Here is a 23,105-nt window from a genome sequence, read left to right as displayed (position 1 = left end):
GCATCCATTCATCCATACTAAATATATTTTGATTGTTGGAGTGAAAGTTTATGTTAGCAGAATGCATCATGTTATTTTCATGTATGTCACATTTCATACACCAGTTAAAAATATGCTTTTGTTTGTGGCAGACCGTCTGAATAAATTTTGAAATATGTCTATGCAATGAAATCACTTGTCATGCTATGGATTTGTCCAAAGTGTTTATCGGAAGAGTAAGCAGGCAGGCTTTGAGGTCAGCCTTACTTTTTTTTAGATTGTTTGTGATAGATTCTCAGGTGGTTATCAATAAGAATTGGAGTTTACTGTTGAATTAATTGGCTTATCTGACTAGGCTGTTGACAAAAAGTAAGGAATAAATACCAGTCTCTTCAATTGCAAATATTGCAGTTATTTTTGTCCTAGTATTATGGCATTGTTTGTTTGAGGTTTACTATTTATCTGACAGCACCATGAGGAAGAAACGCACTAGAATTATCCTCGTGATTCTTAGAGTCTTTCACTTTGTGAATGTGTGTGTATACAAGTTTGAAGCAATTATGTGTGAAGGATAATTGTTACTTCTTTGTGAGAAGTCCATTAGAGATCCTGGACAGACAATTGTCAAAAGTGCCAGAGAATATATGGAGACCATGATACTAACAGAAAGTTGATGTACTTTTTAATTGTCTACTCTACAGTAAATGAACTTCATGATTCTCTCTATACATGTTACATTCCTGTGTTAGTGTTTATTTTCTCTGCATTGCTCACCATCCACAGGTCAAAACAGTTGCTAGAAATATTTTTGGAATGTTTTTTGGCTGTTTTTGAAAATATTGTGTGTACCTTTATGCAGATATCTGATATCTTTAAAATACCTTAATATATTGCTCTGCTGGGGTGGAAACAAAATACTTTAGTGAGCTCTTCCCCTAAGTAAATGTGTACCTTTTAATGCATTTTAAAGCAGTGAGGATATATCTTCTGTATATCAGAAAGAATAGATTTTCATTGAAACACATGGCATGTTAGGACCATCAGATTTTTAGAGGAGGCTGTTGAGAAAACAAGACCCCCCTTCATCCCAGAGCCCCATATCTGAGGCTGTCAGGCTTAGGATCTCACAAGCATGATTTAAACAATCCCACATGGATGTCTGTCAGCATCTTGCAGGTCAAGGTGCAATTTACAATTAATAGCTAGAATTGTCAAATTTGGCATGCTGCTGTTGGAATTTTTGCAAATAGTCATTAAATGTTTAATTATCGGGTACGTGATTAATTTTCCTTCCTGTAATTCTTTGTTGTTTTGACATAGTTAATACTTCAAAGTGTGCTTAGTTAAAGAAATAAATCCTAGGTTTTAGAATGGATCCTTCTTTAAAGGTACAATTGTTCTTTTTGTGGAAAGGATACAGCTTGCTGTACACTTTTGCAGGTAATGTCAGAAGAGCACGGACTTATCACTGACTCCTGGGGAGGAGTCTCTCTCTTTAGGATTATAGCAGAGAGCAGGGGGATGGAAGTAGTGATCCTTCCAGCACTCTCCTCTCTCAGCCTCCAACCTCAACCTGTTGCTTTTTTGTCTGTTAAAGCTCATGTGATTTTGTCACATGGGAATACCATAAAACTATTGTTAGCTATTTCTAATCCTAAGATTTCTTTAAAATTATGCTCTAGTGGAAAAATACGTAAACTTATTTGCAAGTAAAATTTGCCTACAATAGCTTATACAGGTATATTAAGACTTCTAAGTGAATTAGATTTTTAGAACTGCTGACTGAGAACAAGTCCATGACTTCATCTGGGTTTCAGGTAGAAATAATAAATAAATACCAGAGTGTAAAAGTTAAGAATATACTGAATAATCATTTATGTGAATGCTGCATAGCTAAAAAGGCTATAGTTCTTTCCTAACCATAGCAGACACAAGGGTATAGCAGCATACAATGATTGGAAAGATGAAGACTGAAATAAAAAGAAATCATTGTTTAGAATTAGTCTGCAATATTTGGGAAGAAGACTTTGTTGGTAGGTGTCGAGGTTTCTGGAAGTACCAGTTAGTTACTGGAAAAGCCTTCTTGCATTCAGATACCTATGTCAAGCAAAATCTGAAAGACACACCGATGTGAACACTGATTATTGGGACAGCTCATAAACTAATAGCATTGGGATGCAGGAAAGCTCCTGGTCTGCAAATCTAAAAAACCCCGAAGAAACAGAAGAAATGTTAGTAGTATGCTGAAATATAAGTTGATCCAAGAGAGAGGTCTTACAGCATGCTTTAATTTAAACAGAACTTTTGTCCTTGTGCTTAATGGGAGAAGGATTCCTTGAGTAAGGGGCAAAATTGACAGTTCTACTACATGAAGTGAAAGACTAAAGAAACCTTCCTTAATACATCAGTCTTGGGATGATACTTTTATGCAAGTGAATAACCACCTAAATTTCTGCTAATCTTGGGGAGTGCAACTCCATCTTCACCTCTTAGCTATAATAGTCATTCTTTTTGTCTGTTTTGTCACAGAGAAGGTTAAAGAAATTATGCAATGCCAGGTTAGATTTATGTGGTCTTGCTCACCAGCATGCAAGGTGTACCTTTCATATCAATTCTGCAGCTAGCTTCAGTGCTGACAGATGTATTCTCTAATGCTGAGAGCAATCATGAACTTCTTGGTACATGAGAAAATGAACACGGTTATCAGAAGAGCAATGCAAACTGAAATTCTGTATCACAGGTAGTGAAAGTTTGTGCTAATAATAATGTAGATAAATATGTAAAGCACATAGATGCATATGTTAACCTTGCAGCACCTATTGCTGAAAATAAAACTACCTGTTCAGATTCCAGGTCTGAGTTAGGAAGCTTAATTTGTAGCGATTTTTAATGTATTTATTTTTAAAAGGAAAAAAAAATCCTTTTTGCAAACATGACTCGTTGTGAGAATATTACTGTATTAAATTAAGGCCTACTAATAGCTTACATAATGAATTTTTTTCTCTTGAATTACAGATTAATGTTTGTAAATTATAAAGTGTACACGAATGGCATATGAAGGATGCATTTCAGAATATTTCAGGTATTTATACACATTGATAAAACATCCCTCTCTCTGCCCCAAGCCTCTTTTTCTCCAGGCTGAACAGTCACAGCTCTCTCAGCCTTTCCTCTGATGAGGGATACTCCACTCCCTTCATCATCTTCACAGCCCTTTGCTGTGCTTTCTCCAGTTGCTCCATACGTTGTACTTTTATCTTTTTTCCTGAACAGGTACGGGTATCCTCCTTAATTATGGAACTGGACAATGACACATGTTGAAAACTGCTATGAGGAAAATAAATAAAAAGCTCATCTGTTGACTAAGTTCATTGCTAGTGACCACCTAAGAACATGAATCATATTAAATCTCTGCACATGCATATGTTGCAGAGTGAAATATCATACAGAGACACGTGAGTTAGCTGCTGTATTGAATGGAAACCGTAGCGATATTGAGCTCAGCTTGTGTCTTTAACTCACATTTTAGGTTTTGCACTTTCTTCTTCCTGCCACAGTCTGCATTGGTCTTATGACAGTGCTGCTTCATCCTGCTAATGCTTTTCAGTATTACTGTAACACCTGTATTTAGGTGTCAGGCAGCACATTCAAAGGTTTTCCAACTCCAGGGTGGCTGCTTGGTCTTCCAGTTTTTCTGTGCTTATCTGAACTAATCTTCTATTCCTTTGAAGTATGCCCATTTCTAATATAGTCCAAATTATGAATAATTTCAGTGTCAAGAATTACCAGTATGAATGTATTAAATAGTATCTTACTAAGCTTCTTAACTGGAGGATGACTGAAGAATCTTTCTGCACTAACTTTTCATACCTCTACATAATAACTTGATCATGAAAGCACAGAACGAAATTAGTCCCTCTTCATCTTCTGTGAAATCTCTGGAAAGTACCGGGTGACTGCAGGCTGTTGATTCTAAAGACAGCTTCAAATGCAGTCTTATGTAGGAAAACAAACAAACAAATCCCTAAACCCACACCAAAATCATTTTGGCCTGTAAGGGTTTCCAGTTATTACTTGAATACAGATTTAAATAAAATAAAATAAAAAAGTGTAGTTTCATGTGTTATTCGATTTCAAAGTCTCTTACACAAAAATGAATATTAATAAATTCAGGATTTGAAGAGGAGGTTTTACGCTGAAATGAAACTGTTAGGGCAGAGATCGAATGGCCTTAAATGATGGTCTTTCTATTTCATGGTAGGCTGTTAAATTTTGATTTACCTTTTAAAAAAAAAAAAAAAAAGATGAAAAACTGATAACTGTAATTTCTTAGTAACACAGATTATACTGGTATTCGGTCTTCTGTTTCACGAGTATTTTAAATAAGTGGAAAAATAAGACTTGCTGTATATGTTTAAATTAATGTTCATTTATAAAAGCTATATTAAAGTAAGTGCAGTGTGCAGATGAATATCTGCAGCAAAACAGTGAGGCATAACAGAAAATAAAATAATCATCTTATCCAGTACACTGTATAATGTATAATACATGCAAAACCTAAGTTATGATGGGGGACACTTCAACTTGAGTTACATATACTAAAGTTCAGATTGTTAATAGACATCTATTGTGTATTCAAAGGACTAACTTGGCAATTAGAAAGCAATTATAAGCCCATTCAGGTGGAAGACAATTTAAACTGAAATAGCATGATGCTAATTGGGAGCGGTTTAAGAACATTTAATTAGATGCCCCCAAATCCCCAGTGCCATAATAAGAGGGGAAAGATGTGCTGTTTAAAGAAGAAGCTAGCTTATAGAGGAGATGAACCTTATTTATAAAACCAAATTCCAGAGAAGAGGAGGAAGAAGGGGTGTAAGAAAGGGTAACTTGATGGGAATCAGTATTATCATAAGCTAGTAATTTAATTTAGAAGCTAGGAATTGGGGGAAAGAATTGGGGGAAAATAATGGAAACGAATGAAAAAAAATATCTTAGTTATCAGTGAAGTAAAGGCCAATATCTCACTTTCTGAAGTATAATAGCAATCGTATCTATCCACTGGACTCTACTGGTAGTTGAAAGTTTTGGGAATCTCCATAGTAGCAAACAAAATAAAGAACTTTTCAATATCATCACTGTTCTATATTTGCAGGTTGGGGCCAGATACTCCCCTAAGTCCTGATGTAGAGGAAACAGCTTCTTCTCAGCTGAAACTATTGTGAATGTAAAATGACAGCTAGATACATTTTAATTAGGAGGATAAGTTTTGCAGGTCAGAAGAAGGTCAAGCTTCCTATATGACTTGATCTTTTTGGCTCCCTAAATTTTAGGGTAACAGCTAGTGATGACACTTTAATATGAGTTTCTTGGTATGAACCTTTCAAAACTACAGAATATGTCAGTCTGCCTTAAGGATATAGGCGCTGTAGTAAAGCATGACATATTTTCTGATATGAATAATACTAGAAAATCATAATACGGTAACGGCATAAAAAAAATGCTTTTTCATGTTTTCTTGATAAAAGAAAAGCAGTTGTCTTTGAGAACTTTTATAATAGTTTTCGCTTGCTTGTTTTTATCAGAAGCCTTGAGAGACAGAAAGGGCAGAAAGTTGCTAAATGCTTTAGAAAAGGTAAACAGGATAGAAGAACTGTAAAGTTAATAAAGGTCATGTTTGGACAGACTGAATTAGAGATGATGAGACAGGTTCTAAAATGTGAGGAAGAAGGAAGAACACAAAGGCAAAGAAATACCTTCAGGATCATTCTTACAGGTCTAAATTTGAACTGCAGAAGAACTGATAATAAAAGGAAGCCATCTTAATACCCATATTTCAGCTCATGGAACAGAAGTAGGAATTGTTCTGCAGCTTAAAAATCAGATACACCTTTGTGACTCTAATGATCCTTTTATTTCAGAGGAAGAGTTAGAGGAGGGTTTTATTATAAAGGCTCCCATGCTTTTTTCCTAGCAAAAGCCAAGGCCTTTCTCTTATCACTGTGCAGAGGCTTAATGAACCACTGCACTGCCATATGTCTTTTGAGTAGCTTTGAAATTCAAAGCCATTCTGATTCAGATTCTTCTCCAAATTGTCCTTTTTTCCTGCGCATTCTTTGAGAAGGTAGTGGGACATATCATATTACCCTGGTTACAATAAATTCATTCTCAAGCTTTATCACAGAATCACAGAATTGTCTAGGTTGGAAGAGACCTCAAGATCATCAAGTCCAACCTCTGACCTAACGCTAACAGTCCTCCAGTAAACCATATCGCTAAGCTCTACATCTAAATGTCTTTTAAAGACCTCCAGGAATGGTGACTCCACCACTTCCCTGCCTCACAACCCTCTCAGTAAAGAAGTTCTTCCCAATATCCAACCTAAACCTCCCCTGGTGCAACTTTAGCCCATTCCCTTGTCCTGTCACCAGGCACGTGGGAGAACAGACCAACCCCCACCTCACTGCAGTCTCTTTTAATGTACTTATAAAGAGTGATAAGGTCACCCCTGAGCCTCCTCTTCTCCAGGCTGAAGAAACCCAGCTCCCTCAGCCACTCCTTGTAAGACTTGTTCTCCAGACCCCTCACCAGGTTGGTTGCCCTTCTCTGGACTCGCTCGAGCACCTTGATGTCCTTCTTGTAGCAAGGGGCCCAAAACTGAACACAGTACTCGAGGTGTGGCCTCACCAGAGCCAAGTACAGGGGGACGATCACTTCCCTAGACCTGCTGGCCACACTGCTTCTTATGCAAGCCAGGATGGTGTTGGCCGCCTTGGCCACCTGAGCACACTGCTGGCTCATATTCAGCTGACTATCCACCAATACTTCCAGGTCTTTCTCTGCCAGGCAGCTTTCAAACCACTCATCTCCCAGCCTGTAGCTCTGCTTGGGGTTATTGCGCCCCAGGTGCAGGACCTGGCACTTGGCCTTGTTGAACTTCATGCAGTTGACCTCAGCCCATCAGTGCAGCCTATCCAGATCCTCCTGCAGAGCCTTCCTATCCTTAAGCAGATCAACACATGCACCTAATTTGGTGTCATCTGCAAACTTACTGAGGGTGCACTCGATCCCTTCGTCCAGATCATCAATAAAGATAGTAAAGAGGACTGGCCCCAGTACTGAGCCCTGGGGGACGCCACTAGTGACTGGCCTCCAACTGGACTTGACTCCATTCACCATGACTCTTTGGGCCTGGCTATCCAGCTAATATTTAACCCAATGAAGTGTACGCCAGTCCAAGCCAAGAGCAGCCAGTTTCTTGGGGAGAATGCTGTGGGAAACGGAGTCAAAAGCCTTGCTGAAGTCAAGGTAGACCACAACCAGAGCCTTTCTCTCATCCACCCAGCGTGTCACTTTGTCATAGAAGGAGATCAGGTTCATCAAACAGGACTTGCCTTTCATAAACCCATGCTGACTGGGCCTGATCACCTGTAAGTGCCGCATGATGACACTCAAGATAATCTGCTCCGTGAGTTTCCCTGGCTCTGAGGTCAAACTGACAGGCCTACAGTTTCCCGGGTCTGCCCTATGGCCCTTCTTTTAAATTGGCGTCATGTTTGCTAGCCGCCAGTTAACTGGGATCTCCCCCTATAGCCAGGACTGTTGATAAATGATGGTAAGCGGCTTGGCCAGCACCTCCGCCAGTTCTCTCAGTACCCTTGGGTACATCTGGCCCCACTGACTTGCGTACATTCAAGTGCCGTAGCAGGTCACCAACCATTAGTGTGGCCCTCGTAGATAGTGAGGGCCATATTCTGCTCCCCATCCCCTTCCACTAGTTCAGGGTACTCAGAGAGCAACTGGTTTTGCCGCTAAAGACTGAAGCAAAGAAGGCATTAAGCACCTCTGCCTTCTCCTCATCTTTTGTAATTAAGTTCCCCCCCACATCCAATAAAGGCTGGAGATTCTTCTTAGCTCTCCGTTTTGCATTAATGTATTTGTAAAAACATTTTTTGTTGTCTTTGATGGCAGTAGTGATTGAGCTCCAGATGACCTTTGGCCTTTCTAATTTTGTCCCTGCGCTGCCTCTCAACATCCTTATAGTCCTCCTGAGTGGGCCACCCTCTTTTCCAAAGATCATAAACCCTCTTTTTCCTCCTAAGCTCAAGCCACAATTCTCTGTTCAGCCAGGCCGGTCTTCTTTCCTACCAGCTCGTCTTTGGGCACATGGGGACAGACAGCTCCTGTGCCATTAAGATTTCCTTCTTGAAGATCAGCCAGCCTTCCTGGACTCCTCTGCCCTTCAGAACGGCCTCCCAAGGGACTCTGCCAACCAGTGTCCTGAACAGTTCAAAGTTGACCCTCTGGAAGTCCAATACAGCGGTTTTACTGGTCCCCTTCCTGGTTTCTCCGAGAATGGAGAACTCTACCATTTCATGGTCACTCTGCCCAAGACAGTTTCCAACCACCACATCTCCCACCAGTCCTTCTCTGTTTGTGAAGAGAAGGTCTAGTGGGGCACCTCCCCTGGTAGGCTCACTAACCAGCTGCATCAGGAAGCTATCTTCCACGCTCTCCAGAAACCTCCTAGACTGCTTTCTGTGGGCTGTGTTGTGCTTCCAGTATATATCTGGGAAGTTGAAGTCCCCCATGAGAACAAGTGCTGACAATTTTGCAACTTTTGTCAGCTGCCTGTAGAACTCCTCATCAGTCTCCTCATCCTGGTTCGGTGGTCTATAACAGACACCCACCAGGATGCTTCCCTTGTTGGCCTTCCCGCTGATCCTAACCCACAGGGACTCAACCTTATCATTCCCAGCCTCAAGTTCCACGACATCAAAATTCTCTCTGATACAGAGAGCCACACCACCATGCCTTCCATGCTGCCTGTCCCTTCTGAAGAGCCTATAGCCAGTCATTGCAACACTCCAGTCATGAGAGTGGTCCCACCACATTTCCGTGATGGCAACCAAGTCATAGCCTGCCTGCCGCACGATGGCTTCCAGCTCCACCTGTTTGTTACCCATGCTGCGTGCATTAGTGTAGATGCACTTCAGTCGGGCCATTGCCTTCTCTCCCAGCCTTGCCATTGTTCCCCCTGGCACAGCTCTAACAAGCCTTGTTTCAGCCCTGTCCCTCTTCTTACCTAGTTTAAAGGCCTCTCAATGAGCTCCGACAGCTCCTGGCCTAGGATCCGTTTTCCCCTTAGAAATAGGGACCCGTCTGCGGCCATCAGGCCGGGTGCCAAGTAAAGTGCCCCATGGTCAAAAAAAAACCCACAAAATTTCTGTGTTGGCATCAGCCTCTGAGCCATGCGATTATCAGATGGGCATTCTGTGTCCTCTCTGTACCCCTCCCTCCCTGCCACTGTAGGGATGGACAAAAAAAACACCCGTAATCCCGCTCCATCCACTAACCGTTCCAGTCCCCTAACGTCTTGTTTGATGGTCTTCAGGCTTCTCTCTTCAATGTCATCACTGCCAGCCTGGACTATTAAAAGAGGATAATAGTCAGAGGGGCGAACCAGGTTGGGAAGCTTTCTGGCAATGTCCCTGACCCTGGCCCCAGGGAGGCAGTAGACTTCCCTTCGGGTAGGGTCAGGCCGACAAATAGGTTCCCCTGAGAAGGGAGTCACCCACAACAATCACCCTTCTTGCTGTCCTGGTGGAGGCAGTCCTGAGGCGTGGAGTCGACTTCCTCGCCCTAGGCATCCTCTTGGGTAGACTTTCTACCTCTTCCTCAGCTACCGGTGTCTCAAGCTCCAGGTCCTCAAACCTGTTGCATAAAGGCACCTGGGAAGGTGGGGCCAGTGGGGGTGGGCATCGCCTGCGATGTCGAGCAGGGGCCTGTTTCCATTCCTCTTTAACTCCTAAGTCCCCTGCCTCTGCCCGACAGCAACAGAGCAGGGGGTCCACTCCCTTCTGGGGTGTCTCACCCCAGCACCTCTCCTTCAGGTCGCTCAGGGAGTTGCTCCACAAGTCTATCTCCTGCTCACACTCCCTGATATCCCTCAACCTCTCGACCTCCTCCTTGAGTTCTGCCACAAGGCGGACCAGGTCATCCACCTGCACCTCACGCACACAGTCTCTTTGTCCCCCGCAGGTAGTAGCAACAGGCTCAGGCACTCCCTGCACCCGGAGAGCTGAACTGCTGCAGTTTTGAGTGGGCAGTCGGTCTAGATGTGTACAGAGTTCCTGGAGAGGGCACTGTGCCTGGTGTACACTATTGCAGCTGAGCTAGCGGTAGACCGCCATTAGAGGAGGTGTTTGTATAGGCAGTGGGGAGCGCTCTGCCCTGCCTGTGCTAACTGCCGCGCCACTCCCTTCTGATGGGCCATACCCCGTTTGCCCATCCTGTTCGCTCGCGCTCCCTAGGGGCAGCTTTTGAATGGCCGGGGAGGGGGCGCTGCTGGCTCCGCCTATGCCTCGTTCTCGCCTTGTTCACCTCCCTTGGGCTGCTGGGTCCTGGTGGCTCCCGAGTGGGCTCAGTGCCGGAAAACTTAGCCCTGCCTGTCCGATCCCCCACTCTGCTGCAGAACGTGTCTGCCCCTGAGCTGATCTACCTTTTTATAGAGGGCTTTATATGCCAATATTTTTTCTGCAAAGATTTTTTCTGGAGGATAATCCTACCACAGTACTGAATCTAGGGATGTGCACTGTATGGTCCTTCCCTTATTGTTGGAAATAAAAGTGATGATTTCTGAGGAGTTACTTTCAAAGCTTTTATCAGCATATGTCTGATGAAAGCAATCACCAAAAGAAATGTTTGCTTTATATATGTTTCGCCTGATTACGCTGTATTACTTGCCTTAAATTTCTGAGCTAGCCTAATGAGACTGTCTAAAGCAAAGATGATGAAAGGATTAAGAAACACGTATGTAAAGAACACTCAGCTCTGACTAGCTAAAAATCTGCTTTGGGAAAGTTTTAGCTGGTAGTTTGAATTTGCATAAGTTTCAGTAAAAGATGGTTATCTTCAGCTGAAGGGACTGGCATGACCTATGTCTGTTCTTGAATCAAGAGAATTTTTTCCTACTTTTTATTTATTTATTTTTAACTCTTTACTACTAAATCAATTGCTAGCTGCTAGCTCTTCAATTTTCTAGGCTTGCTCCATACCAAATAAGATATAGGGATCTCTCTCTGCATGTACTTGTACATTGTGTCTGTTCAGTCACGACAGTTGATTGTGTTGTCAACTTTGCAAATATGGGACATAGAGTTGTTGGCATAAAATTTAAAATGACATTTTCTAATTAAGAAAAAACAAAAAGTCTTCTATGTTGTGTTTTTCTGGTAGTAAAGGTAACAAGTATGAGATTGTAGGTGTTGAGCTTTGTCCAGGAATTTGCAAAGTCTAAATTAAGTACGTAGTTTTAGCTCTTTGGTGAGGTAGGCCACTGAGTCTTAGAGGTGATACTGGGATTGACCAACTGTAGTCTGTTTTTTTAGGCTGGCTGAGTCAGTATCTGAGAGCCCTTGTTGCCTATCACATAGTGTGCATGTAGGTAGCAAGGTTTAAGAACTCCTACCATGGATTGCGGTGGGACTGGGTGCTGCCAAAGTCAGATCTTTCATCCCTTCCATCTTCTTGCTTAACAGAAGCAAACATTGCTTTACAGACTCTTCCAAATTCCTCCCTGACTTTCTAGATTGTTCCTGTTCTCAAGTTGTTCTTTCTCTCCCTACTCATTCAACAGCCATGTGATAGGAGGAGGTGTAAGAATGGTGCAAGAAATGGAAGAAGACTGATTACATGCGGGGACAGGGAGGCAGAGAGGCCAGAACTGCAAAATGGTGGTAGAGGTAAGGATGGAACTGCCAAAACAAAAAGGTACAAAGATAGGTAGGAGCATCCCAGGATAGGCTGGCTGGACCCAGACCTTCCTAATATTTTTGTTGTTAAACACAATTGTGTATCTATTCTTGATTTACTTTTTTTTGTTTGTTTTTGTTTTTGTTTTGTTCTTCTATAGTTTTACTGGTTGATTACATTTATTTGCTGTTTGTGTGACATCCCAAATGCTTTTCTCTGGGGAATAGTCCTCATAACACCTTAAATAAGTTGATTTTAAAAGCTATATTGTTTTCAGGCTACATCTGGATAACTCCTCCTTGGCTTATTTACCTTGATAAACAAACTTTTTGAGTCCTGTAGGATATTTCCCAGCAGAGCAGACAAGAGCTGAAGTTGTTCCCTGAAGATCACTTTGTTTAATGTCAACTTCCTTTCAGTTATCCATCTTCATTTATGAATTAATCAGGGAGCACATTTTTTAGATTGCTACCTATTCCAAATGATGTCTTGGTAATACCTACATTGGGACTTTGGATGTTGTTTCCAGCTGATGCATGTGATAGCTCTTATACTAGCAAGTATATTCAGACATACTTTTCTTCACAGGGTAAGTGAAAATAAGATGAAATATTGCCTCAAGTGTAGCCCACTTTAGGATTGCAGTAACTGTTAATAAGCTCCTTAATATTAGTTAGTCCAATATCCTTACAGCAAAAAAATGTAGGTGGAACTGGTGACTGTTCTTACATGGGTGAGGCTCACCGTTGCTGTTCTCTGTGAAGGGGCCAGATGCTTTGTTTAGGTTGCTCAGAGGAAAAAGGAAAAAATAGCATATCACTTCTGTGCTGTTCTTTGCTATTCTTCCCTCTCTGCCAGTTTGATGTTCAACTTGCAGGGTTTTCAAATGCACTGCTATCTGATTCAGTAGGGTAGAGGTGGAAAAAAGAATAAGAAAATGCTCTTGCTCTGAAGCCATTGTGTCTGCTTGCATAAGACAGGAGCCCTCTGCTGATTGTGATACATTTTACACCTTGGTGAGCAGTGGAAGAAAACCTTGCAGGCTGCATGCACACAGAGAGATGGCTCTCAGTGTTAGAATGGTTTCTTGTTTGATTCTGGTTGGTGTTCCAGGCAAGGCCTATTAAGAGAGAAGGGTTGTGCCATGCAGGCCCAGAGAAGGGAGAAGGGTGGTTGACTGATGCCAAAAGGAAGGATCCCGAAAGGAGGAAGCTTTGCAAATCTGTGTTCAGGAAACTTAATCTCTCTTTCTCTAATAGATGAGCTTTTAAACTAAATGTTAATTTAAATAGATCATTGTAACTTGATGCAAGTTAGACAATATAATTGTCAGGTGCAAAATATGGTCTTTAATTTGTCTTCACCAATTGTACTTAAAAAGCTACGAGAGCTAAAATGTTGAGCTTTAAACATAATATAACAGATTATATATATTTTGGCATGTATTCTTTTGATCTTTTCTACAAACAAAATTCTGAAAAGTGTTTTGCTTAGTTGCTGTGTGCAAAACAGAACTTTAGTTAAGCAAATACTTATTGTTTCATCTATGCAAGCCTTTCTCGGGGTCACTTTTCTACTTATGTGTTTTGAATGGGAAATGTGAGACTGGTGAGGAAGAGCTGGAAGGCAATGCCAGGGAGACTGCAGGCATCCCATCCCTTCCTGCCATTCTTGGCTGAAGGGAGAGGGAAGCTGAGCAACTCTGGGTCTCTCTTAGATTTTGTAGTTTTTCTGAGTCTCTTACTTTGCCTGTAGTCTGGAAAAAAATTTGCCTTATTTAGAATGTTATGAGCAGGGGCACTGCACCATAATATGAAGTTTTGCAGCCCCAGGATACTTATATAAGCTCAATAATTTTTGTCTGTAAGATTGCCAGAATAAATGTTAAGTATCAGTCTCGCCACTGTTGACCCACTTGAGGACAGGCTCGTATGTTGTTTGTATGGTAACTGTGTATTAGCCAGGGTAATCTGGGCAATCCTTCTGCAATATACATAGTTCTGCTGCTGCAGCAGGATACTCAACACAGCCCACCCTTGTACAAGGCCCACTGAAAGAAGAGTACTAGCATTATTTCTTGTGCTGCAGGACGTGCAAATAACAGGTTTGTCTACACAATCACAGTACCATATATCACCACAGCAGCCCTCAGTCTTCCAGAAAGAGCATTTTTCTGCCTGCCTTATAGGCTTTGCTTTACACATTTGTGCCAATGTTTTGTAAGCATACAGATGAGTCAATAATTAAGCTGTTCCCTGAACCAAACCTTTCTATTTCACATATGGCTTTGACTAAGCGTACTTTGGAACTGCATTTATTTGAGTGAGGTAACTTGTATGAAGTTGAGCCAATCAGAGAAGCTTTGAAAAGGACAAAATTTAATTTAGGATGCTCAAGAATAACTTCCTCTGGTAGCCCTTTTCTGTTCTTCAAGCCACTGAGTGGTTTTCATTAGAAGTGAGCTCAGTTTTGGCTGGGTTTGGTATGCCTAGCTGGGTCCCAGCCATGCTGATAGTTGTGATCCCTGGAGTCTGAGGTTGCGCAGGGACTCTGGAGACAGCTTTGCTTTAGTCAGTTTGAGTTCAGACAGGATTATATATGCTGTGCAAAAAAAGCTACCTTGCTTCCAGATGCAGGATGGCTTCCCAGGAAGCTCAGTCATGGCACAGTTAATTTCCATCTGGACAGGGCACCCAGAGCTGATGGAGAGGGATTGCATAGTACATGTTGAGTTGAGGCTACCTGTCACAGAGCTCCACCTTTTAGCAGAACTTGATACTGTAATTCAGTCATCAGACTACTATAATGTCACCATATGAAATCTGAACTTAAGAAAATTGCATTCATGGTAACACCAAAATAAGAAAAATTATCCCTCTATTATAGATAATGAACTGCATCAAAACTCAGTTTCTCAACCTTTTACCAACTGTGCCAAATAAATGAATTTCAGAGGGTTATATCAACTAACATATTCAAAACTGTAAGTTAGTTGACAAAGAAAGAAAAAAACAGATGGACTGCCAGGAAACAAAGGTGTTCTCCATCTGTTGCTTTGTAAAAGCTGTTTGCAACATGTTCCTTAACATATGTTGAGCGTGTAAGTGGATACTGCTGCCCTTGCTTTGGCATAATGGTCATTATGGAATTAGATGCTGCTGTTGAAGCACAAGAATGGCCTCTGTGTTGTCTTCATTCATAATCACTGAAAAGAAAAGCATCAGTGAGAACAAAAACAGTTCTGTATTTAATTTGTAAGTCTTGAATAACTTATCCATTTAATGAGAGTAACCTGTTGATCATAATGCTCCTCACTCAACAGATTCTGAATTTCAAAACAATTCCTGTGTGATAAAATTGCCTTATTAAAAATATATAGTCATAAAAAATATTTTCATGTTATATTGTTTTCTCTTTGCATTTTTTCCTGAGAGCTGAATTATGAGCTTAAAAACTTGAATAAATGCAACTACTTATGTATTTTACTAACTTGAAGGAGTTTCCTTATGCTCCAATAGGAAAGTTGCTCTTGCTGTTGATATGATACATTAACACTCAGGCTCTTACATAATGGCTAGACCAAAATCTCTTTCAGAAGAGAAAGATAGTCAGGTTTGAGGTGGTCCTTTATTTATTTTTTTATTATATATTTTTAATTTTCTCAAAATATTAATTATTTCTTCCTGGAAATGAAAATGAACAGTGCTTAAAGGGAATATTTGAAAATTCCAGACCATTCCAGAATGGCCTGAAAGGGTCTGTTACCTCATAATACAAAATGTAAATGTATTTTATGCATAACACACTATACATGTTAGTGCCAGCAGGACATAAGTACAATAGAAAGGAAGTGAAAATACTGCTTTTAAGTATCAGGCTTTGGAGGTCTTTGCCTCAAGATCAACGTGTGCAGGCTAGTCAGGGAATAATTAAGGAAAATGATATTCTCCAGTACATTCTCTGGGATGCCTGTTTTCTGTAACTATCTACTAATGAACCCCAAGAGAATTCCAGCAGAGCAGAGAAACAAAATGTGATCCAATTTATTCTCAACAATTCTCTCTTCTTTCCTAGTTGTATGCCATATAATTAGCAAACTCACTATTCTGGAGTTTCCCAAAAATTTGACTGCAAAACTCGAAACTGGTTTTGGAGATCTTTGAAGAGATTTTAATGTGAAATACTGATTTTTTATTTGTTTGTTTCTGTAAAATGTAGGAGAGAGCTACTTTTGGAGGTAGATTACCGTACTAGTTTTATGGCAACTGATAAAATTCCACAGTCTGAAAATAACACTCCTGTGAATTCTCTTAGTCTCTTTGACACAGTCTTGCACACAGCCTTAATAAACAAAGACCTAAAGGAATTATGCTATGCGTGAGCCCAGGGCACACAGTCCCAAATGTCTAAAACTATATCGAAAGATCCAACCTAGAAATAACAGATCTTTTAAGTGATTAACCTGTTGTAATCCACGGAAACATTCCAGGAAAAAGGATATAGGGAGTAAAGAACAAAATCAGTTGTATTTTAAGCAATTAATTTTCTTTAAAAAATATTTCACTGAAAGATGTTAATTTTCTAAGCTGCAAATAGCTTGATAGGACTGCCTTTTATATCTTTGCATTATATAAACATCATTGGCTTTAAATTTTCAACTTGCAAAGCCACTGTATTTTTGATGTTAAGCAATAATAAAGTGAAAAGGGAAAACCAAACCCAAGATCATGTGATAAAAATTATATTCCCTTGATGTGACTTTGAAGTTTAAGTCCATATAATAAGGCATGGTGATGAAAAATAACCTTTTTGGAGCCTTAAGTATTTTATTGTTCATAACATTTTAAGTTGAAAACTAGCTTCTGAATTATTACAGCTGTGGTAAAGTGGTAAATTAAAGCATTTTATCTGACATGGTTATCAGATTAACAAGATAAGTGACACTCAGGTAAATATTGCTTGGATTTCATTGGGAATACTTTATATGAATTGATAACTACTGATGTTATTAACATCTCTCATACATATCAGCTCTTCTTAGAACTGTGTTTCTTCTATTTTTCTTATCTTTAGTTAAAGGCATGATTACTGTGGTGTCTGCAAGCTGCCCAATAGCTTCATGCAACTGCCCTTCACAAGAATGACATTAATTAGTTATTTTTTGCTTTGTAACTTACACTGTTTTAGGATTAACAATGTCATATTAAAGAGAGACAGTTGACATGATTTCATTTAAAAAATCTTATAAAACTACTTATCTGATAGAATACCCTTTAATTAACATATTCTAAAGAGCATTAAGTGCTGCTTATGGTTCTATGGCAGTGCTGAGTTTTGCCCTCCAGACAAAAATCCACCAGAATTGTTACGTGTGAAGGATATAGTCTAAATCTTTCCAGTACTTCTACTAGATTGCCTTGTAGAATAAGGAAGCTCTGGTTCCAGCTCCCACTATTTGTATTAAAACCCTTGGAACTTCCAAATTACAATCCATAAATAAGAAGCAAACTCAAGGAAGGGGTGTTAAGTAGGGGAAAGTGTGTAGCTCCTTTGGCAGTCAGGCACACCAGGATTAGGTGCTTAAGCCCTACTTCTTTTTCAGAGTTTGTCTTTGATATTTCATATCTATCTTGTGTGAGATGTTCAGCTGGTGAGGTTTTTTTTTTTTATTATTATTATTATTATTTTTTAGCTATCGCTGTACTCGTGATCTCTGTGGGGAGCTGAGTGGCTGGCAAAAGGCTTCTGGATTTCATTTGATGATAAACTCTGAGGCAGTTATTGGTTGCAAAGCTGAGAAGTGAATAAAAACATATTTATTTCTCATGCATAGGTTATACCAAGGAAGCAGGCTCATAATTTAACTAATGTACTTGAGGACTGCTGTTTCACACTATCACAGTTTTTATCCAGGCATCTGGGATTAGCTCAGAATTGTAATGTAGAATAGGCAAACAAGGTAAATTGTCTGTAGCTGCCTAAACAAAAGTAATCAGCCTGCCCAAGTTTCAGAGTTTTAGAAATTACATAAAAATAATTTTATGTGTATATACATGTATCTTGTGGATATGAAGGGATTTTCTGACAGTTTTGCAGTAGATGCTCTGCTACTAGTGAAATTAAATGTCTGCTGACAGTGTTCCCTAAAACAATATCCTCTGGGCAGGATTTAAGCAAAAAAAAAAAAAAAAATGTGACCGTAGAACTTTGGAAAGAAGTCAGTTGAAAGGGGCAGGGAGATCATTGATAGTAACAGTGAAATATAGCTTCAGATAGAAGAAACCAAAATAGCTTGATTTTTTCATTTTTATGGTTCTGAAGAGGCATTCTCCAATATCTACTGTAGACACCCAAGCCTGGGGTTTAGTTTGTCTCATCTCATGCTGTCAATAAAGAGGGGCTCCTCTGGGCAACAGCCTGGCTCACAAGCCCTGTATATGCCTGTGGGGAACTGCACTGCTTTACACTGACAATAAATGAAGAGCTATGGAGACTGAGTATATAAATTAATAGGCCACATTGAACAGTAGGATGATAGATATCTTTCCCCTTGTCTTAGTTATGTAGTATACTATTTATTGGAGATTTTTTTCTGCCATAGCAGGTAATTCAGCCAACCATTGTTGTTTTTAAGTAGACAGGTTGCATGCAGTTTTCTGATCAGGGTGTGTCAGGAGCTGGGTAATGGGTGTGGTAATTCAGCAAGATCTCTCTCTGGACTTTTTAATCTTAAATGACTTGGTCTGAAGAGGGGCTGGAGATTAAATGTTCTACATTCAAAGTGTAGCATGGGAATTTCAAGAGAAGGTGTAAAATAACTCTACACTTTCCACTAATTTGTTTTTCCTGAGCTAAAGGCTTTATGTTTTCTCTATACAGATACTTGCTTTAATTATAACTCTTTTCAACTAATCATACTTAAGGGGTTCTTCTTACAGTGTTTCCTACCAAAAAGAAAATTCAAGCAATAGGTGCAAAACTGCCTGGCCTCGTTGTTAGGTGTGGTAGGAGCAGTCACGGGATTATGGCACTAGAATATAACAAAATCATTTTCTAGTTTTACTAACATAAAAAGACTAAATCTTGCTCTGTGTCTTAGTCTAAACTATTTAGAGCAAAAGACCTGAAATCGCAATGATTTGTTGCAAGAATTGTACAGTATGACCCAAGAAGTGTTACTGGAAGTTTTTGGAGGATGAAAGAGAGAATCAGGTTCCCAATTCTCTCTGACTTCTACAGGATCTGCAGTGAAATCACTGAAAAATCATGTGGCAGCACAAAATACTGTTTGTTGCCTCAGGTTTGTTGCCAATTTCTAAAATGCTCTGTTTCCCTGATGCTTCTAGCCCCTGAAAATGGAACAGAGTAGGTCTTGTTTGATGTCCTCTGCAAATGGGGCAGGATGCGAGGGGCTGTGCAAACCATGGGACCTCAGCTGTATCCCATGCATCAGCTTTTTTAGTTTCCTCTCTCTGTTCCTGAAAGTCCGTTCCTGCAATTCAAACGCTTCTGAAGGAGGTGGTCTTAACAACATGTTTTAATTTGTGTGTGTTTCTTTTATGATTTTCTTCCAGTTTTAACAAACAACGATGAAAATAAACTTTTTTAAAAAATGCAATGACTGCATGATGGTAGAAATCCCCTCCTTTTACTTCTGCAACTTTAGGACCCCAAGCCTGCCTCAGTTTCTCTGAGTGTTTTTGATGTAGAGTGGAAACAAACATCAATGTATTAAGAACCTTTGTAGTTACCAGTGCTCAAGCTAGCATGTGACTAGGGAATGAGCATACTGACAGATGGGCCCATTAATCTTTCAATAAAGTCTTCAGATATTATGATCATTTGTACTTTGCTTGACATAGTTCAAGGGACAATGTGTTGAAAAACAGGATAAAAGATGCTGTGCTAAGTTCTGCTCTGTTCTAGCTACAATAAAAGCAGGAAAATATATAATGAAAATGACCTGAATTCATGACTTTAGTAAAAGGTATAAAGATTTGCTGAAGTAAATTTGCAGGCAATTAAATGGAAGTGAATTGCAGGGCTACGAGGAAGTACATACCAATAAAAGAAAAAAAAATAAAAAAGAGCTCTAACTACTAAAACTATTTACAGTCTTTTCAAGTATCCTGTTAAAATATATATCTCTATATATATATTTCCTGTGAGGTTATACTTTACACCTCTTTAATGTAATACAGTTACCCTTCAGTCTGTGAGATGATAAAGTTCTGATTTCAACCACACATAATATAAAGACCTAGTTTCACACTGTTGAATAGTAGATAATATTCTGTTTTGGAAACACTGTATTTAATATATATATATTTTTTTTTTTTTTAACATAACTGAAACCATTGCCACAGGATGTAAGAGGTATTGTGATTCTCTTGGTTATGAAGAACTTGGTCTGAGAATGAGTCCACAAAGAAAGCAGAATGTGTATTGGAAGTAGCTTTTCAGATACTAACCTTGATCAAATCACAAGCAGTTATGTTCACAGAGAATGATCTGCATCATGTTATTACAGTCCCCAGAGCAACTTGATGTTCCTGGGTTTTCTGTCAAGCAGTTGGTTCACAGGTTCTCACACTTGTTTTCTAATACAGTTTAGAATAACCATTTCCAATACTTTTTACTGATTCCCCTTGTACTGCTGCTGTATAAGGAAAAATGCTTAGCACATAGGATGAGTTTACTTTTTTCTGAATAAAATCAGATGTTTAAGAGGTCAAGATTAGAATAGGTTTATTCTAGGTTTAAAACTATTGACAGAACTGTACTAGTTAGCAAACTAGTGTTTTTTTAAGCCTAATGTAAATGATGTTTGTGATAATTAAACATTTTCTTCTACATTCACACAGGAAATTACTGCCACCTGATATCAAACAGAAAATGAAAGCTGTTGATTTGCACAAAAGATCCATTAAAGGTAGTAGAGATTAAAAAACCGCAAAAGCCCACATATGGGCTCTGGGGATGTGGTAGTTGAACTTGCATTCTTTCTAATGCTCTCCTTGATGTGGGTAGGTGTTCCTCTTCTCTTTAGAAGCAGGTGCATGCTGCCAATTAGTCTTGTCTGTATTTCCCCATGGAATGCTTCCTGTCTTATTAAGACTAATTGGTGGGTTACTGAAAGCAACTGCAGGGCTTCTTAATCTTGAGCCTAAGATAGTTAACCTTCAGTTTTCTGGACATTTTAGTGAGCTCATTCATCCCCATGACTTAACTTCTTACATACCTGTGAGCTCCATGTTCTGTACAAAATACGGTTTTGTACAGAAAACTCTTGCCATGGCTCTCCTGACATTCTGACTTTCTAAAGGAATGGAAGGAAATTAAACAGAATGAAAATCCTTCTGGTGTCAGTGTTCTCCTTTAAAAAAGTACCTGGAAGCTACCAAAGGTGTCTGCTTTTGAATGTGCTTTTTTATTTAATAATAATTTGTGAGAATTAATTGTAAATTGGATTAATACTTCATGCTGTGCTATAAATATAATGCCTGTATTTTCAATATTTTGGAAGTGGTTGACTTCAGAAAGAATAGGCTTTTAAAAAACATTTATTCTCTTAAAGGTGCTCACATAAATGTTTCATTAAAGTTATAATGCTCTATTTTATGGGTTTTGTTTGACTTATCCTCATGACATGTATGTGCAGACAATTTTTTAACGTAAAAAAATATATCTTCATGTTCTGTCTGCTGCTAAAGGAATTTCTACCCACAAGGTCAACAGCAAAAATCTGATAGAGCTCCTGTTGGTGTATTACCCTGCTATGTAACATGTATCTATCTGACTCATTAGTTGAGTGATTAATTTTTCCATGTTTGAGATGCAATACACTTTTTCATAGATACCTCCATGTTAAAGTATCTATGATAAATCTGCAACAGCATTGTGACAGCGTGTTGCAGTGGCAGAGAGAATAAAGAAATTTAAGGGAAACTTTTTTTCTTTTACCTGGTAAGCAATGCAATAGGAATTACTATAAGGAATTGCACTATATTACTATATACTATAATTGCACTATATTACTTATATTACTATAAGGAATTGCACCTTGAATGCAGCTAAAATGAAGGCAGGCTGCAATATCTACTCAGGATCATTCTCTTTCCTTTTCTTTGCTATTGAGGTAGTCTAGGCAATTATCACAGTACACTTAGTTTCCTTTCTAAGGAAACCTCTCCTAAGGTTTCACTTAGGAGAAATTAATGTTCCTTTAGTAACTGCCATTTTTATTTTCTCTAGATATTTTGGACTAATTTCATTACGGATTATGTTTAATGATTTTATTAGTCAGATATTGCAGAAGGTTGACCAGAGTGGCTGTGAAATCCCTGCCCTTGGAGATATTCAACACTCAATTGGCCAAGGCCATGGACAGCCTGCTTGAGTTGCTACCATTTGAGCAGGAGGTTGGAAAGGATGATCTCAAAAGGTCTCTTCAGACCTAAATTAGTCTGTGATTCTATTACAAGGCAATAGAATATATTAATCAAGGCACTTGTAATATAAGTAAACAATATTTTTATCAAGTATTTTCCCATATAGAAGTACGTATAACTTCTGATGACTATACGACTTAGGAAAGAGACTGAAAGACATGAAAAGGGTGGAAATGGCTCTCAGTAGCATCCAGTGTTGAAAAGTCTTTTTTAAACTTTTTTTTTTTTTTTCCTTGGTGGTGTTTCATTAAAATAAAAACAAAACAAAACAACAACAACAAAAAAGATATTACCCTTTCTCTAGTGTCATTGAAAAGAAGTGGGTGTGCCACTTCTGCACTCAGGCTCATCATACTGGACTCCAATATGATAACAGATGTGCATCCACCCAGGAAATTACCATTTTCAATAAGAAGCAGAGCAGCAAATGGATTTTCATGCATGGAAAAATAATGTAATAAACTGAGCAAGGCCAGGGCTTGATAAATTATATGGTCTTAGAAGGGAAAAAATACAATTTGTTTAAATTTCTGAGCCTTCAATAGAGCTATAAAACAGGAACACTTCCTACTCCCTGTAATAAAATAACAAGCAGGGGCTCACCAGGTAAATACATTTACAAGTGTGAAGCTCCACATAGTTTTTATGAATTTCCCTGTAGACAATTTTATCTTTTAGTGTCAAATATTGAAAATAATTAGGAAATATTACTTGTGCTTGTTTATTCATTTATTTTTATAGTACAGTGCTCTGTCTCAAGAGACTTGAAATAGTGGGAAGAAAGAAAATCACTTTCAATCCTTTTTAATCTATATATTCATTAATTCTTTACTGAAGTAAATAAAAAAAATTATTTGCTGAAGTCCAAGGATATCCTACAGACTTTGAGGACTGAAAAGAAACAAGAGCACTGTAAGTGAA

At 39.2% G+C, this 23,105-nt stretch overlaps 1 protein-coding gene and 1 long non-coding RNA gene across 24 annotated transcripts in view; both read left to right on the top strand.

Moving 5' to 3' along the window:
• Positions 1-3,345, top strand: part of LOC311435859 (uncharacterized protein) — an 89,488-nt gene extending 86,143 nt beyond the window's left edge. For all 23 annotated transcript variants that reach the window (XR_014692439.1, XR_014692440.1, XR_014692441.1 and 20 more), the window contains 2 exons: positions 2,995-3,061; positions 3,253-3,345. Coding sequence is in view for 13 of the 23 variants with exons in the window: in XM_084517367.1 (XP_084373493.1) it covers positions 2,995-2,999 (5 nt within the window). In the remaining 10 variants the exon portion in view is untranslated. The remainder of the gene's footprint in view (positions 1-2,994; positions 3,062-3,252) is intronic.
• A 7,015-nt stretch (positions 3,346-10,360) lies between these two features.
• The window catches only part of LOC311435867, a 46,414-nt gene continuing 33,669 nt past the window's right edge, over positions 10,361-23,105 (top strand). Inside the window, exon 1 of the long non-coding RNA XR_014692462.1 lies at positions 10,361-11,723. This is a non-coding gene — a long non-coding RNA (uncharacterized lncRNA). The remainder of the gene's footprint in view (positions 11,724-23,105) is intronic.

The sequence above is a fragment of the Aythya ferina genome (assembly GCF_964211825.1).
Source record: "Aythya ferina genome assembly, chromosome: 4".
NCBI lineage: Eukaryota > Metazoa > Chordata > Aves > Anseriformes > Anatidae > Aythya > Aythya ferina.
The sequence above is the reverse complement of the archived record's forward strand: the minus strand, read 5'-3'. Positions and strand labels throughout refer to the sequence as shown.